Source organism: Acanthochromis polyacanthus, chromosome 1, assembly GCF_021347895.1.
Source record: "Acanthochromis polyacanthus isolate Apoly-LR-REF ecotype Palm Island chromosome 1, KAUST_Apoly_ChrSc, whole genome shotgun sequence".
Taxonomy (NCBI): Eukaryota; Metazoa; Chordata; class Actinopteri; family Pomacentridae; genus Acanthochromis; species Acanthochromis polyacanthus.
Genome location: NC_067113.1, coordinates 23,416,455 through 23,434,769, shown reverse-complemented (window position 1 = coordinate 23,434,769; position 18,315 = coordinate 23,416,455). Strand labels below are relative to the sequence as shown.

The 18,315-nt window shown below is 45.0% G+C and overlaps 1 protein-coding gene across 7 annotated transcripts in view; it reads right to left on the bottom strand.

The window, feature by feature from the left end:
* The window catches only part of meis2a (Meis homeobox 2a), a 79,232-nt gene that overhangs the window by 52,194 nt on the left and 8,723 nt on the right, over window positions 1-18,315 (bottom strand). For all 7 annotated transcript variants that reach the window (XM_022214901.2, XM_022214862.2, XM_022214886.2 and 4 more), the window contains one exon: window positions 13,593-13,707. In XM_022214901.2, the coding sequence (XP_022070593.1) occupies window positions 13,593-13,707 (115 nt within the window). The remainder of the gene's footprint in view (window positions 1-13,592; window positions 13,708-18,315) is intronic.

Here is an 18,315-nt window from a genome sequence, read left to right as displayed (position 1 = left end):
TCTGTCTACCATGACTTCACCCTTCTTTTTTCCTTTAATGTAGTACAAGCAGCTATTCTTAGTGGTTAAAATTGCAAATATTGACAATGCTCATTCCATAATTTATAACTGTTAGAATAAAAAAAGGAAAAAAAACAGGGCTGGGTACTTCCACAGAAGCATTGCCTAAATCTTGAGGTTTGATTCTGCATTAAATATTAAAGAGCAGGTATTTCCCAAAGTAATTGGGGCTATGTTGAATTGAGGATGATCATTAGGAAAACAAGCTGCTTCCATATTACATGTTTCCGAGAGAAGTTGTTCTACTTTAGAATGATAATGCTGCGAAAGCCGGGAATAAAGAGATGAGACAGAGCGAAAGAAAATACAGAGATGGAAACTGTGTGGATGCATCATATGGATCTGTCAAGAAAATGGCTTTATAATCCCCGCTAGGAACTATTGTATATCAAAGTCTTCCACCTAAACCACTAGAAAGAGCAGCTGTATGCTGGTTGCCAGTTCTAACCAAGCGCGGTTTCTTGATTCAGAACAGCTTACAATGTTTGAGGCAATGTATGATAACAGCATGAGCAGTTATTCTCTACCCTCAATTACAATTTAAAACCAAACAAACAAACTTGCTGTTTTTCTACTGAGAGCGGAGGACAACTTGGATTTATTACAGACATCTTTGCCACACCTGATGGACAGTGGCATCAAAGAGGAGTTTGGGGGTTTCTACACAGACCTGGAGGGTTGTTAGAGTAAATGAATTAAAAGGTTTATAAATCAACAAGTCAACCATCAGATTGTAGCCTCTGCTCAGCAGCCCTCTCATCAGCCAAATGCCATGAAGTTTTTTTTTTTCCTCCTCGCTCTCTTTTTTTTTTTTTCACACAAATGTCCTGGAGGCAGGGAACAAAGCGAGCAGAACTGATTACTGCACTGTTGCTCCGCTCCGCCAGTCTAAACTCTGTTTGGCTTCCTAATGAGCTCACTAAAAACCCAATTCATCACCCATAACCCCTTCTCAACCTGCCTTGAAATCCCCCATTATGGGGAGTCAAGGACAGTCCGTTTACAGACTTTGGGCTGGGGTCAAGGGCTGTGGATGGCAGTGGCCGTGACAACAAGGTTATTTTGACACGAGGGATCCTTCCGACGTGGCTCGTCTGTCCCCAAGTGCAGAAATGCGTTCACCATACACCACTCATTCCATTCCAACTAATGCTATCCTTTGATTGTCACACTCCATTGGTTTTATGCACCAAAAAATTCATTTGTATTTATTACTTGAGCATGGCGGGTTGTTTTCTAAGTCTTACACCAGCCTCCCCCTGTCTCCTATGCCCCCCTAATTTTGCAATACCAGCGGTGTCCCAGCCTGAGCGGAGGAATGTCCGGCTTGATGGCTGCAGCAGCGGGAATGTCCCGTTCTAGTCAGCTTTCGCACCAGAGATTTCAAGTTTAATACCCTTTCGTCCCATCCCTGCAAAGACAGGAATTTGGTGGGAAGGGAATGTAGCGGGGGGCCGGGGGGTTAAAGGAGTGGAATACTGTTGGTGTATTAAGAACGGGGCAAGAGAAAGAAAAAATATATATGTTATAGGTATATGACAAACAGCTGAGAAGGTAGGAAATGAGACTGAAAAAAGAAGGTTGGAAGGAGGGGTCAGAGATAGAGAGGCGGAGGAGGACAGCAGAGGGTTGGGGTAAACTCCCACAGTTCCTCATTACATGGAGCTGAAATGATCCTCCTGACACCTGAGCTGTAACCAAGAGATTACAGAATTGATGAATCCTTGGTTTAAAATGCAGCTGTTTTATTCTGCTTTAGTAATTAATTCTTTTTCCGATAGCGTATTGATTAAGCGTAGCCCCTGATAAAGTTCAAACTGAGAGAGATCCCTCCAGGGCTTTGGGCTGGCCTGCTCTCGAGAGTCAATGAAAACTTCCTCCCTTCACCTGCATCTCTCGCTCTCTCTCTGTCAGTGCAGTTTACCCTCATAAATTAGTCAGATCTGTGTGGAGTGAGGATCTTGCTTAGCTGATACTTGCTTTGTCTGCCCTCTTGCTGGTGTATTTCGCTGCTATTTTTACACAGTCGTGCCTACACAAATGCAGATGCCCCTTATTGACAAGTTCGCATTTCACAACCCGCTAAAACATTAATTTGTTTTGTTCGAGATACGACATGCACTCATGGATGCAGCTCCTTCACCTAAGCTGCTGACTCCTTTTGCTTCCTTCGCCCTCTTTGCTCGCTCTCATTCTCACCCTAACAGGGAATCACGCCGTACAGAACGAGAGCGTCTCTCTTCACAAAACTACTCTTTCATTCTTTTTATCACTGCCGTTTTTCCATACAGCTGTGAGTGCGAGTCTGATCAACAGAGGGTAGAGTGGGTCTCTCCGGGGAGCCAACTAGCAGAGAAATCAGATACAGCTTTACAAGAGAGTCAGCCGCTCTTGTCTTGTCAAGACCCCTCACCTACCCGCTCCTTTACAAGTCAATAACCATGGACCAGTGTCCTCCACTGGGCCTTGGCACATATTTACCTCTTCCTATATGAGGCCGAAGAAGGGTAAGCCCAGCGTTTGGATCCACTGTTTCACCCTTGATCCTACATTATTTTACATGTTATTAGGGGAATAATGCTGCATTTTCTTCTGTAAAAACCCAACACACGCAGAAATATAATTTCCCTATCCTCAGCTACATTTATTCCCAGTGTATAACAAGGCCTCCTCTGACATTCCTGTAATACAACGTGACAAATAATCGGTGACCCCATGAAGACAAAAGAGACAGTTAAAAGCCTTTTTCAGTATTAAGAACTAATGAAAGAGTGAATGAATTATGAAGGGAGAGGGGAAAAATATAATTAGAAGGTGGAAGTAGTGCTTAATACATTTACTCGAGACTATTTCCTTTCGTTAATGGGACTGCAGCATGCAGAGAGAGGGTTTTGACGAGGCTAGTATTGACTGTCCGCCCCGCTCCTTAAGGTAAATCCAGCAGGTCATTTCATTAAAGCCCAATTCCATGGCACTAATTTTGATTTTAGGGGCTTGACAGCTGTTGGCAGTGGAAATTGCGATGGCAGGATCAGTGAGAGAGGAGCCTATTACTGCTGTGAAAAACACAAATTGCAAAGCCTTGGTTCAAATTACTGCCAATCTGCCTCACTGACCCACCATCAGTCATATTTCATCACGCCCTCAAACCTTTACTTTTGATTAGCTGCATGAAAACAAGGAGTGAGAATAAACAGCAATCCATTGTGGAAAAAAAAGCCAAACAAATGGGAAGAAATAAATGTAAACACACTAGTGGTGTAGTTTTACTCTAAGAGACCAAAGAATAGAAACACATCAACTATTTTGCTTTTCATTTTAATTTTATGGTGATTTTAAGTAAGAAGTTGTGCTTCCATTTAATTGAACAATGTATTTTCTTTGTCTATTTTTTTTCTAAAGCTGAAATTACCAGTCCTTCCCCATATATACCATAGTTACTTTAAGTTGGTCTGGCAGCGAGATGGACCTAACTCACAGTACGAGTTCCTAATCACCCTGCCTTGCAAGTTAACATGCAGCATTAAAGTTCCAGAAGCAAGAAAAAAAACAGCTCTTCTTCTGATGCCATTAATTAGCAGCGCTCTATAGCTCTCAGCTTTTTGAAGCTCTCCATCTCCTTTTGTTTCACCCTCTCTTTTCTTTTTTTTGTGCGGCCTTTGCTATTGACTTTTCAATTTTCCCCTCACATCCACCCCCTGCACTAGCGGTAGCACCAGTGCTTCTACAGTGGTACCCAGCCCAACAACAATACCCCCAAGCCCACTCTCCGAGACGCTGGCTGGGGAGCCCTGAGAGCTGGGCCAGCCCTACAGCTCCCACCAGCCCACCACTCACTCCCCACGAGACCAAAATCAAAGAGAGAGGCCCTTAAAATATAACCATGGGTATAATGAGGGTGCTCCAAAGAACAATAAGCATATACACCAAAGGAGAAAGGAGAGTAGGAGTACAAAAGGACGAGAGAGAAAACTATAGGAATGCTGGCCCAAAAGTGTTCTTGAGAGGTGAACAACAGAGAGCGGATGAGAAGAAAAACAGAACGATACTGTGCTGTGGGAGAGAGGGCAAAGGGCCACAGCCAGTGGTGATGGTAGCCAGGGCCACGCATCTATCCAACCACGTATCTGAACCCGAAACAACAAGGGGGTCTGCCGCATGCCTCTGGAGCCGAAGGGAGCCAAAGGGAGCACGACTAATTTCTGCACAACAATGGGCCTGGATGAGCGCCCACACAATGGCAGGTGCTTTGAATAGCAGCAGGGCCCTTGCAGCAGGGATCTTCTCCTCTCTCACTCCGAGGGCTTGGGCTCTGGCTTGTGTAACCTTTCATTTTCAACCAGGCTTCCTTTTGACTCATAAAGGATGAAAATGATCTCATGGGAGGCCAAAGGAGTAAGAGACAGCCAGGCCTGTGAGGCAAAACTCAGACCAAGTCCGTCTGTGTTTTCTGTTGTGTGTTGCCTCCTTTTTCTTTCACTCCTTCTTTTTCGTCTCTCTCTATTGCTTTGTTATAATCACCCTTCCCTTACCCTTAAATTCTCCCCCTCTCTACATTTATCACTTCCTCACTTGTTTGCTGGCCTTAATATAACTGCTTTTTTTTCTGGCTCATTCTCTTTTTTTTTCATTGACTGTCTGTTGTGTTGTTATTTTCTGTAGTGGTTGTGTTTGTTGTGCTGCTGCTGGGCCGTCCTGTAGGCCATGATGCAGTGGAAAAGGCAGTTTTCCCCCCACCTTAAGAACATTCTTTCCGGGGTCACAAGGTCAGGCTTCACAGATGTCTCCTGCAGACACACAGTTGTCTAAGGACTGCATCCCTGGGAGTAAGCATTCGTACTAAACAATGCAGCGTTTCCCCCTCACTTTGGAAAATGTTAAATGTTTTTTTTTCCTTCTTTCTTGTCTCGCTTTTTTCCTACCTTTCTGTTTTCATTGTTTTATTTTTGAATGAAGCAATAGAGTGACTGCAATTTTTCCGAGGTGGAGGTTTTTGTGTTGAGATAATGAAAGAAAGCACTGGTTATCACAAGATAGTGGTGTTTTCTTGCTGCTTTCATTCCTTTAAACACTCCCCGTCTCCCAAAGTTTCCTCCAATTGTTCTAATGGGGCCTTAGTCATCCTTGCCTGATGGCAAAGGGAAAGATGCTTTTAAAGGTCTTTTTCTTCTCTCGGTATGTGTTGCCAGGAGAGAAAAATGAAAACATGTAGTAACTGTCCTGAAATCCACACAGAGACAGATACAAAAAACCCTTGAGTAAGCAGGGTCGGAGCCAAACAAAGAGCGACCCTAAATGAACAGAAAGGCAATATTTGAACTAGAACATCTCTGTGCAGCCTCAATCTCAACAAAAATCATAGAGCATGAGGATTCCTGAGCCAAACAGCTTTCATTAAAGGGAAATCAGCTTCTGCCTTTTTTAGGGGGCGGAGCGTGACAGTGGTAAAAGAGAAGAGATTGCACCATTTAACATGCAAGTTCTGCCTCAGAACATGGGAAAGTGTGTAATTGGAACAACATTTTAAAAACCCGGGCGCTGAGCTATCCTTGAATATCTTCCTCCTTTTCATCTCGCTTTCCCTTGTTCTTTTTTCTCTTCCTCCGTTTGATATGGTGCTCTTGCTTCCCCCTCCAAACATCTCTTCTGTATTCTGCAAATTGATAACCCTCTAAATGAATTATGGTAAATGCATAATAAAGGTTTTCTCAGCTTCAGCCCTGCAGCCAGCCAGGATGGAGCATCTCGTTTGGCATGTTTGATTCGTTTTGTTGCGCATTTAGCCCCAGTGTTCCTTCAGAGTGTTCACTGCTTGGGGCATGTAAATAAGAAATTATCCTTGCTGACTAACATGGCTAATACCTCCTCTGGGGTAATCAAAAATTATTAGACGCTTGCTTCCAATAAACATTAGGGCTCATGGCACTAACCACTGTCAAATCGCTCACCTCCGCCTGCTCCCCAATAGCCATAAAATGGGTGAACAAAAGTGATCAGGTGTGGAAAAAGCACCCTGGCTACGTGGAAACTGAGAGACCGCGGGACTGCTATTATGCCTAAAAAAGCAGCCTTTGGCTTTAAGAGTCATTAAAGCATGTACTAGAGTGGGAATCAGACTAGAAAATGAGCTTATCTTGCATAATGCCCTCAAAAGCTTTGCATAAACGTGAAAGATGTGCGCGTGAAAATCAGCAGCAGAGAGGAAGAACTCGGATCGTAACACACTTCCTTTATCATCCTCCCACTCTCTTGGACGGTGGCAGCATGGTTAAAGCACTACCTGTAGGGTATAGCTGCTTTGCTCAGTTCCAAATATGCTTCAGTGTGTAAACCCTGGTTTACACAAGAGAAAAAAACCACACAGCAAGTGAACAAGCTACAGCTAGCTTTGCTAAGCCACTCCAACTCAACCGCGTGCTGTCTTTCGGAGGGACCTTTGCTGTGATGTGGGGTTCGGACATTAGAGGGAGGAGAATTGGGAGGGTGGGGGTGGTGGAAGAGATTAAAGAGCCAAGGGAGGCAGAGGAAAGAAAAGAAAGTAAAAGAGCACAAGGCCCATTGGTCAAACACAAAAGGGAAGAGAGGGAAAGGACATTTGAAGTCAGGGTTAAACTCCAAATAAGCACACCTTAAACGGGCCTGTGTAAGCTGGCAGTCGGGGTTTTTTGGAGTTTCCCTGCAGGTGTGCCTTTGACAGACTTGGCCTGCATAACCTCTCTCTGATCTAGAATGGGGCCCGGGGTTAGACACAGAAACCAGTGGCATCTTGCTGTCTCTGCCTCCCATTCTATGTCTATTACACACACATATACACACACACACACACACACACACACGCATGCTTACATTCCCTATAAACACACACACCAACACACTGCCAGACGAGGGGAAAACAAATCTGGTGAGGACTAGAGCAATTGGATTATCACCTCTTAAGGGTGACTTCTTGGCTGACCCCCTTCAGGCTAGGCCGCTGAAACAAGACAGAAAATTTCCTGGGAAAACACTCTCTCTCTTTAAAGAACTGAAGCACTGTCATCCTTGTGAAAATGCAGCGGCGGCAGCATTAATGGACATGGAAATGCCCTTTGGGGCATGCGCTCAAATCCCTTTTAGCCATATTACATCAGACCCCTGTGCACTCCACATCATCAACACATGCACTGGTGTAATCAGCAGTGGAACATGGGTGTGTAAACCCACCGTATAATGAACTGATACAGCAGCACTGCACTCTGTCTTTGTTTTTGGCCGAAGCCTTTGGGTAAAAGCAAGAAAAAGTCACTTGCCTCCCTTCATTGTAGTTCAATCCTGATTACTTCCCTGCAACACCGTTTCCTCTGTGCTTAACTATACTCAACTCCCTCCCAGATAAGCTGGTCTTCATCTACTTCTCAGAGAACGACAGAAAGCGAAGAAAAGGGAGAAAAAAACATTTCCCCCAAGCTTTCCCATAATGGCGCAAAACAGACATTCTCCTCAGCTGCTGTCAGAATAATCTGGGTAATTTTTTCCCTATGTTCTCCAAACATTAGTTTGCACATTAGGCTGACCCAGTTAATGTGCTTTTCCTGCTGTGTAGGGCCCAGTTCCTGGCCAAGCTAGGCCAGGCTGGGTTGGGCCAGGTCGCGGCAGGGGCCTGTTCATGATTATGGACCAGAGGGACCAGGCCCCATCAAGAGCTGAGGCAGAGAGGGAGAAGAGGGGGGAGACAGAAGGAGTGGAAAGGAGACGATAAGAGTAAAAGTGGGAAACCTTGAGCTGCACTCTGGATGGATGAAGAGTGAGGGGTGGTGGCGATGTTGTGGGGAGACCATGTTACTGGAAGTGGGGTCGAATATATCGGCAGCCTTCATCCCTTTACAGCACCTATTCTTTTTGCTGTTTTCAAGCTGTAACACGGGGTCAGAAGAAAGACAGAGAGACCAAAAAAAAAAGGAAGAGAGAGCGGAAGGGAGGAAGGAAAGAGGGAGCTGAGGGAGCTGATCATTCTCTTTAATCACATTTTGGACGAGGGCCAGGTAGTCTGCGGTACTGAGAGCGAGACGGAGAGGGGTGAGTGAGGAGAGGAGTGTGAGGGAGACGGTAACAGAGGAAGGGGGGTGAGAGAGAGAGAAGAAGAGAGAGATGGAGGAATGAATGGAGAGCGAAAGAGAGAGAGAGAGAGAGAGAGGATGGGAAAAGGGACTTACGGAGAGTGGGAGAGAGGGGATGAGCCTGAGAGCAGAGCCCCTTGAAACAGCTTGAATTTGCAGCAGTGCTCAAGCAAGTGTGCACATATGCCTGCACGTACTCGTGTGTGGGCGTGTACGCGAGCCAGAGTGACAGCCGTTCCCGTAAATGTCCGCGAATGCTGAATCCAGCAAGAATCTGGTGTTAGAGCAGAGGCAGGGAGAAATCCATTTTAAAACTATGTGCATTAACTATACTTTTCCCCATAGATTAAGCACTCCACATGAATAATTTAGCCTCTTTTATGCTAATGGGATCATGAAAGTATCCCCTCCGTACCATGTTTTCTCCCCCTCCACAGCAACTCTTCTCGGCTTTCAACAATGGCCCTGCCCCTTCCCAACAAACCATCAGACAGACATACTGCACTGTTTCCACAACAGACACCTGACTAACATGGGCCTGACATGTAGTGGCAATGCTAAAGTTGCACCCGGTGGCTTATTGAGAAACCCTGTCGCGTTGTTATCCTCATTAAGCAGGTAAAATCTAAGCTCGTCTTCTGTTAACTGCGATTCCACTTGCTGCTACTGAGCAAGATATTGCGAGTTATAAGTTGAATGCACATCGCAGCCACACTTTGTTTAATGTTTATGTGATTTCTGAGTTGGAAGTGGCTGCTGAGGGTCCGCTTACACCTTCTGATCACTCCACTGTGGCTCTCTGTGTTTTCTTTAAAGAAGGGAAGTGGACATATCCTGTGTGTTTATGTGTTTTTTTGGCCTTTTTTTGTTCAGCCTCTGCCATCACACACTAGAATACACCCATGCACACTTTTACAACACACACACACACGCACAGCCTTGTTGCTTCTGTATTGTGTTGTGGTGAGGTGAGGTGGGGGCACTGTGTAAAAATTATCAGCGCTCCAACAGCTGGGAGTGAGAGCCATGAAACAGCAGGGCTTGGGTCTGCTTTATTGTTTATCTGTTGTTTATGGGCCAGTGTTCAGCTTTAATTACTACACTAAATTAAACTCTAACAGGCACTTAGAGGGAACCAGCTAACACATGCATGTGCGTGCCCCCACACACACACAAACCGTATATTTTATATACACAGGCACACCTCACCGATCACTCCAGAGCTGGAGTATAGGCTACTAAAATGCAACAAGGCTTCCATCTTGTGTTTAGCAGAGATTGTGGTCTCCTGTCTATTGTGGTTGTAAGTTTGTTTGTTTCTTTCGTTCTCGACATGTTTTTTTTTGGGTCTTCTCGAGTGCTAAGCATAGCTGTAAAAATATAAATTAAAAAAAAGCATTCCCAACGGTCCTGAAATTGCAGGATACATCAGACCTTGTTCATGCTGGGACACCAGGAGTCGTGTCCCCAACAGGAATGACCCCCTCCAGTGAGCTCAACCACAAAGACCTTGCTGAGTGGGGCCCCAAGCCGGGGCCAAGGGAGCTCACCACCACACTCCCCACACAAACACATGCACACACACATGCACACAAATGTACCACAACACCATCAAGCGCAGCATGCTCCCTTGGAGCCGAACACTCAAGCTCTCCCTCTCTTCCTCCCTTTCTCTCCATCTCTGCCTCTCTCGGTCTCTCTAGGGAGGCTGTCTATCCGCAGAGTGTGGGGATTGTTCAATTGCTGAGAAAATGTACAAAATGCTTTCTCCTCTCTTCTGTTGAGCCTTTTCCATCTACAGTAGAATTGTACAGAAAACCCCCTTTGCTCGGCACTCTAGATGTCAACGTGGATTTGGTCTTCATGCATAGCTAATAATTACAAGTGTGGACTGGAGCTGAGGCATGCACACACTCACTCAGAGTCACACATATACACATACAGCAAGAGAAGGGGAACATTACCTACCATGCTGAATCAGTGTTGGGGATTTACAGTTCATGACTGAGTGCATTTGACTTTACTGTGTTTGGTGTGGGCAAACGAGCAGAGTATTTCATCACACTGCTCCATCACACTTTGGGTGCTTAACATATTACAGACACCTGCTTGGAAACGAGTGCTATCTTAAGGCATGCACATTCATCAAGTTTAACTCCCTGCAACTGATGTCTCTGATGTTTCTAGATAAGCTTGGAGGAGCTCCAAAGGACTGTTAATCAAAATGATGTGCACGCAGAGCCAACGAAGTTATTGTGTGTTACCTTCTGAACCGTCTTCCCCTAACCACTGATGTTTGTTTATCTAGTCAGAACATAGGGAGTCACTCTCTAAGAGCCAGTAAGTGAGAGCGCAGAATTTGCCCTGAAGGTGATAATTCATATTTTCTTTTCAGAGGGAAATTCTGAAAAAAGTTGTCTGTTAAGAACAGGGATGAGGGAGAGGTTATAGATCTGGTTATTATAGTGAAACCTTTTTCCTATTTGTCAGAACTTTGACTGGCAATCTTTACTGACATCTATGAACATGCATCACCTTAGTTGACTGCATGACAATAAATTATTCCACAAGAGGGATAACACATATTTGCGCTCTTGTTAAATTGTTTTTTGGCACACGTTCAGAACAATGCTCGGCGCAGAGATACAAGCCAGAGATTGTTGGAGTGAACTATGTGCACAGCGACCATCTTGAGTCCTGTATGACTGCACATACAAAACTTTTTGAAAAAAAAAGTCACGAGGTGTAATGAAATTCAGTTGCTTGTACATCCCCTAACATCAGCCAAAGTTACTCTCAAAGAACACTGGACTTGGTCACTGTCAGTAAGGCTTCAGTGTTTCTGAGAGAGGCATATATTTAACACAGGGTGCTTCTGGGTCATTATTTGAGCTAAATGTTTTTCAAGCCACAGGTGCAATGCACCTTTCAGAAAAAAGTTGATGTTTTTCTTGGCAGCTAAGGCCAAAAATCAGCATGGGTCTCATGCACTCTCCCGCTCTCTCCCTCTCTACCTCTCTGCCATCTATTCCGTCTTCCTCAACTGATCCACATTGTCACCCCTTTTAACAGGGGCCAAGCTGTTAAAGACCCCATTACTGAAGTGAAGCGCACATTTCACATTTTCTCTGTGGACTCCAGAGTGCGGACTACAAATTTTATGTTGAAATGTATTGAGATAGGAGGCGAGTTCATGCGTGGAGTGGAGTGGAGTGGAGGAGAGGAGGGAAAAGGTGGAGAGGTTGGCGAGAGAAGGCTCTGTCAGAATGGAAGGGCCAGAGTCGGGAGTCAGTGAGCGCTTCAAGCGTTAACGTAATTGCAAGAATGTGAAAAATGAGGCGGCAGGGCTCCCGAGCGAAGCGAAAGGTCAGAGCATGCCTCACACAAAACAACTGGCTAGAGGACGGCCTCATTAGACCATTAAATCAGCTGCCCTTGGTCTCTTTCCCTTTTCTCCCTCTCTCTCCTTTTTCTCGCTGTGCCTACTTTTTCACCTTCTCCACTCTTTCACCTCTCGTACTTCAATGGCTCTTCCTTCACCTTCTTGTAAATCTCCGCTTCTGCTCTAAGCTGCTTACTTTGTTTTTAGCATGAAATGTTCTGAGCTTGTAGATCTTGCATTTAGCGCTCCTCATTGTAGGTCAGGCTCTGGCCCTGATCTAGTTGAGGTTTGTCTTGGCCCAGTGCATGGTGCTGTACCGTAACTGTCTTTGGCCCGTATTGATCCGCTGTTACTGGATACGGTGGGGAAAGGAGTCGATAAGTGCTCTGTGGATTACAGGTCACTTGTACTTATGTGTGTAAGATAATCAATAGGCAGTGCATTTCTTTTCTCTCATCCCCCCTCCTCTTTCTGTTGCTCTTCATCTGGCATGCTACTTGCAGCCGCAAAGGAAGCGTGCAAACACTCTACCTGTGCTTTGTCTTCTGATCTGCTGTTATGCTGTGTTTTTGACTAAACCGATTACTTCAAAGCAGAAAAAATCCACATGCAATTTCTCAGATTCTTCTTTTGTAAACTTTTGTGATTCTTGTTCACCGTTAATGCCTTGGATTTGACAGAAATGCCCTGCATATAGTCTGTGTGAGAGTAAGCTACATGTCATCTGCACTGCACTCTGCTACACTAAAGTGGGAAAACAGAAAGGAGAACTATCTCTATCAAGAGCTATTAAGTGTCACACCATTCCTCCTTTATTCTTATACAATCAGACGTACATGTTGCTTAACCAATTCTTAGCTGTCATTGTCTTCCTCTCTCTCCGACTACCCTGACAACAGCCTGCGATACAACTAGTCCTGAGACAGCTAACCACAGAGGTCGGCTGTGGCCCTCAGTCTGTGGTCAGTAATGGTTGGGAAGCTGCAACTGCTGCTTCGGTCTAAAGATGCGAGGATGATTTAAACAGCCCCACCACAGAGCACACATCCCATTGATACATTTGATCGCTTATTGGCAAAACGATAGCTTCGAACAGACACAACAAGCAGCTTCGGTCTACGAGCGAGCCGGCGGAAGCGTGCACCGAGTGCATTTCTGTGTGTGTGTAGACAGTGTGATGAAATTTCGTGAAAAACTCTGGACGCTGCCAGAGGGCACATATGGATACAGAAAGAAACACACACACACACAGCCGCGAGTAAAAAGAGAACTTGGTGCATTGAAAATAAGCAGAGGACAAGAAATAAGTAAAGGAGCTCATCATCTGTTCTCTTAGTTCACTTCATAACCAACTTTTATCTCACAGTATGTTAATGTTTGGTTTTACATCTACTTAGCGGATTGTGCTTCTGAAAATGTATATGTCAAAATGGATACTAACCGTGACAAAAATATAAGGCAGATAGCTGTGACTTAAACACACTATCTGTAATAAATTTAAATACATTTGTTTTGAAATGCATTATTAGGGTTTGGCAGGTCGTGTGCTAGATAACACAAGGCTCAGTGAGACATAATTAGGGGCTGTTGTGCAGGCAAAGTTAATATGGTTTTAAATTTCAAGCAAGAACTGGCAGAAATATACTATTAATCACCAGCTTTTGTTCCGTGCTCCAAATAGCAGCATTCTGGAAAGCCTTTTACCGGGCTGGTGCATTACAGTGGCTTGTTGCTTGCATTTGTGCGTGAGTGTAACAGTGGATAAGCGTGTTCATTTTTAGGTGTGACCGTGTTTACATGGACGCCAGTCAAAAAACAGGATAATCCAAAGTGCAAAAAAGAAGGACTGGGACATGTGTGAGGGGAGATGTGCCACCCATTCACTGTATATCTCACATTAGACAGCGTTAAAGTGATGTGTTGGCAACTCTATCCATGCGTGATGATTAATATGTCCTGCATGGATCTCTGTATGTTTATGTGTCGGTGCTTGAGCGCACCCGTTTATACGAGTGTCTGACTGCACGTGCACACCCGTTTCTGTACTTGCTTACCTTGTTCGCTGCTGTTGTCGCCGCTCTGTGAAGCGTGTCCCCCGCTGGAGGGCCCCGGTGTGCCGGCCGAGTGTGTGGATGTGGCGTCATCGTGGTCTCTCCAGGAAGCTGGGTTCTGAGGTTTGAAAAGGGAGAAAGCGAGCGTGGGATCCATCCATCCATCCGTGCATCCAACCACATTCCCCATCCAAACCACAAACCAGGAGCAGAGAGAGCAGGAAGGGGGAGGAGAAGAAGAAGAAGAAGGTAGAGAGGGAGAAACACAGAAAGAGTACATATGAGTATGTAGAAAAACGAGAGCGTGACATCTGTAAGAGTCTACACACACTGTGAGGGTCCTTGGCCTGCTTATGGACTCCTGGCAAGGCAGAGAGCCCCTTATATCTAGCTAGCAGACAGTCAAAGAAGCTACAGTAACCGTGGATGAATAGAAAGAAACCAAAGCACTAATGCAGCTGGCGATAAGTCAAAACACTGTAATCAAAATGTTTCATTAATGCATGACGGCGAGACACAGCACTGTTAATGTGGTGTTTGATTCTGTAGTGGAGCACTTGTGAATAATCGTCTAAACACATATGGCAGAGCCCAGTGGAGTTCATTCATACCATAACCAATTGAGACTTCCGTGTCAAGTGAGCAATACAGAGGTAAAAAGTCCAAACACACCACAGCCACCATTAATCATTACCACTGTCAGAAATGAAAATAAGATATGACAGTGATTCTCCTGCTAATCTGCCAAAAATGTGTCCACGCCCACACTGACACACACACACGCCCACAGAGGCTTGCAGAAATACACTAGTGCACACATGCTAATGACATAATCGAGCAAGAAGCATAAACACATATGCGCACACGCTCATTTTCATGTATACAAAGACATGCCGAAAAAAAAGTGTTAAATCTCTACTGGCTAGCTTCAAAGAAATACCCATAAACAAATTTGTAGCTTTTAAGGCGACTTGCTTCTCTGCTGCCCTCCCTACAGCTCATTCTCTCTCCTCCTCCTCCTCTCTTTCCTGGTCATTCCCCCTGCCCTGTCAGTGCACACGGGGAAACAGGATTTTCTACTGTACAGGAAAGGCTTTATCAGTGCCACATGAAGGCAGGCTAGAGGTGGAATTTCCTCTGCCATTCAGGCAATACAGGGACAGACTGATCACGTCATTTACTACACTTGTGCCTGCAAACACACAGGCTCAATCAAACACACAGCCCGAGTTGATACAGTGTCATAGCTCACACAGGCCGAGCTAGTCTTTCCCAATTTAACATGTCACCTGAGCACGATGACAAAATGTTGGCAAACTTAAGCCCCAACGTTGTCTGGGGCCCAGAGAGAAGCAGCCCCCTTGAGCAGAGCCCAAGCCAAACAAACACAGGCCTGCACCAAGGCTTCCCACAAACCTCAACCCACTTCTCAGTTCCCGCTATGTGTTTTTTCTTTCTCCCTCAAACACACATAAACACATATACATACATACGAAAGCAGAGGGGAAAATGTACACGCCGCAGAATATTCCAAGAAATAGACCATTTTTACCATTTTGTCCAACTTGAGGAGAGTTCCGGATGAACTTCTTTTCCCTCAGCTCCCGCCACAGAGGAGCCTGCCTGCCTGCTTTGGTGCCCCAGTCAGAGTGAGCTGTACTCGAGGAGGACAGACAGGATAGAGCCTGGAGACTAATGGAGGTTTGCAGGGAAACGGAGGCTATAAGACAAGCCGCTGCCGAGCTCCCCTGGGCACACAGTCCTGATGTGCTGCTGCTTGTTCTGCTGCGGAGGCGAGGCTGTTGCTATGCCTGTGAGCGAGGCCCTTTTATCTGCTAAGTTTTTTGGGGAAGGCGGGCTGTTTTCTCAAACAGCTCGGAGCTGAAAACAGCAGACAGAAACACACAAGACCCTTCAGACCCTGCACTCCACTCAAGGCCCTCTCAGCGTCAGCTGTTCACCGGATGGCAATCAGATAAAGAGCTCGGAGAATTACTCAGAAGAGGGGTAAGAAGACAGGGCGAACAATAGCCCATGCGTGGGTTTTAGCCCTCCTGAGTGAGCGGAGGGAAAAGTGTCCCTGCTCTGAGAGGGATGGATGAATGTGATGTGTTCACTCCCTGCGCCACTGATCAACACATGGTACACTTCATGGGAACAAGGTCTGTTGTTATAGTAATTTTCTGTTATTGTCAACACGGCACAGGCTGAGTAAAATCACTAATGTGGGAAAAGCCCATCAACCCGCTGAAAACAGTCTAATTTTGTTGTTGCCATATGCCACATGGGGCTGAGAAAGAAAGAGAAGGTAAAAAACCCAGACGCCCAGAGTGTATAATGTACTTAAGCAAAGCTGGGCTCTGCACTCTCAGTACTGGCTGTTGTTGTTCCAAGAGAAGAAAATGACTGGGTTCTGCTTCCTCACAATGAGACACCCACTGCCGACGAGACGCAAGACAGGCCTGAAAAACTATGCTGCTCTCACACACATTTGCTCTCTTATTCTATCTCTCTCTCCAACACTTGCCAGCTATGGCCACAGCATGGTTTTAATGCAACAGCGGAATCGATAGGACTTAATTTAGCTATCATTGCAGAGTAATGTGTCATTTTTAATGGTGCTGGTACTAAATTAAATTCAAAGACACCTCAGCTAATGGTGTTAAAGGGAATGATATTTTGCTGTGATTTGCTACCCTGTAGATTTAATGGACCTGTATGCAAGGATATAGATAAAGCTTTGTTAGTTTGGCCCTTACAGAAGAAAAATAAGGCTGCAGCAATTTATGTAGCCTAATAATAATAACAATACTACAGTGGATAGTAGGAGCAGTGCATATGCAAGGGCGTACACACTCCTGCTTTAATACCTGTTAGTCAGCACTCATTCATAATCATGTCTGCAAAACAAGACAACGAATATCAAAACAACAGTGTTAACTTTCCACGCTCAACAAGGCGACAAAAGCAACAGCCTTTCCTCCCTATGAATAATTTAGTGGGCCTCTCTGAGCTATGGAGGGTGCATCATCAGACACTGCACTGCGCAACACAAACACACACAACCATTTTGTCACAACCCCCGTGGGTGTGATAAAGTTCAAACAAGTTGTAAAAAAAAATCATGTCACCCAAACAGTCTTCTTCAACATACACAAGGAGACTTCGGGAAAAAAAATTGAGGAAGAAGCAAAAGGGAAAAAAAGGCCTCTGGCCCATGTGACTATTCCCTAAAGCTGAGCATAATTAGGAGTCAAACATGGTTCACTCCATGCTCTTCACTAATTGTGTTAAAGAGCAGTGTTACCAGGAGGAGGAGGAGAATGCCAGCAAGCAAATACACATACATGTGCAGGCGGGAGCACACACACACACACACAAATGCACACAATAGGACTAGATAGAGAATAAGATACAAAAGAAGTGTGATCTCTAGGGGCAGCCTTTTCTATTTGCTGGGGTTAGCAACTGGCGGCTGATAACACAAGTTGTAATTAATATAAAAGCAGGAGACAATATGGGAAGGAAGGCTTGTAGTGCAGCCAGGCCACAGGAGAGCAGGAGAATGCCGCCATCTCCTTTGCTCCTGTCCCCTGTTTCTCATTTACAAACACCTGCCTGGCACAATCTCACTTCCTTCCCTGCACTCTGCCTACATCCCTAGGAATTTCAAATAAAATTGATTTAGCAGCATCATTGAATTTCCCTCAAATTCCCTTGAAACCTGGAGGGAAGGGAAGAAATCTGTCGGTGTAGTAGCAGTGTAAGGTGAGGCTGCGAATGACTGTGTGTGTGTTGTACTACGACTGCGAAGAGCAGCTACAGGGATCCTGTGCAGAGCATGTACAGAATCGCTGACACGCCAGAAACACAGGGCCGTAAATCATAAGGCAAGCTGACATTTCAAGACACATCTTGCCACATGGCATAAACAGAGAAAGAGGAAAAACTCCCCGCACGTTTTTTTTTTTTGTCACGTCGAGCTCGTAATTATATACAGCCCCTTTAGAAAAGTGTAGGTGCACCTCTATTGAACAGCTGAGTATTTACAACACCCTCAATTATCCTGAATATAAAGAGTCCTTAATTTAGCAGCTAATAATTCACCACAGCATGTTTTAACAGACAAGCGGGACTGACTGATTGTATTTATGCCTGAAAACTTTCTCCGAGGCAAAAACAATCTTACTCACTGCATTGATGCCACATTATATTCGCAAATGTGTCTTCAGAAAGAAAAAGCTCAAATTAAAAACTTGTGATTCATGGCTTTGGCATATAAATGACAATATAAAACTGACAGTTCAATATGGATAAGTCAGCTTGTATTTATTCCTCATAACAAATAACTAACTTTAAAAACAGTATTTAGTTACATGTCTGTACTATCATTACCTGTGTGTGTTGCATTTCAGTGCAAGTAAACACACATGGGCTGAAAAGGGCTGATGAGCAACTGTTTATTGCAGTCATTTACAGCACAGTTAAAGAAACGGGAGAGTGGGAGATGCAACAAGTGAGCGTGGCCTCTCTTGAGCCACAGCAGCGATGATTAGACATGCCTGCCAACAGGGCCCTGTCTCTGAGCACTAATCAAATAGGAAATGTAAGGCCAGACATCCCACCATCACAAAACAATTGTGTGGAACAGACAGAACGGCCCAAGTCAACAATGCAGTGTTTTCATGAGACCCAAACGTAGTCGGTCCCTGAGGAGAGCAAAGCT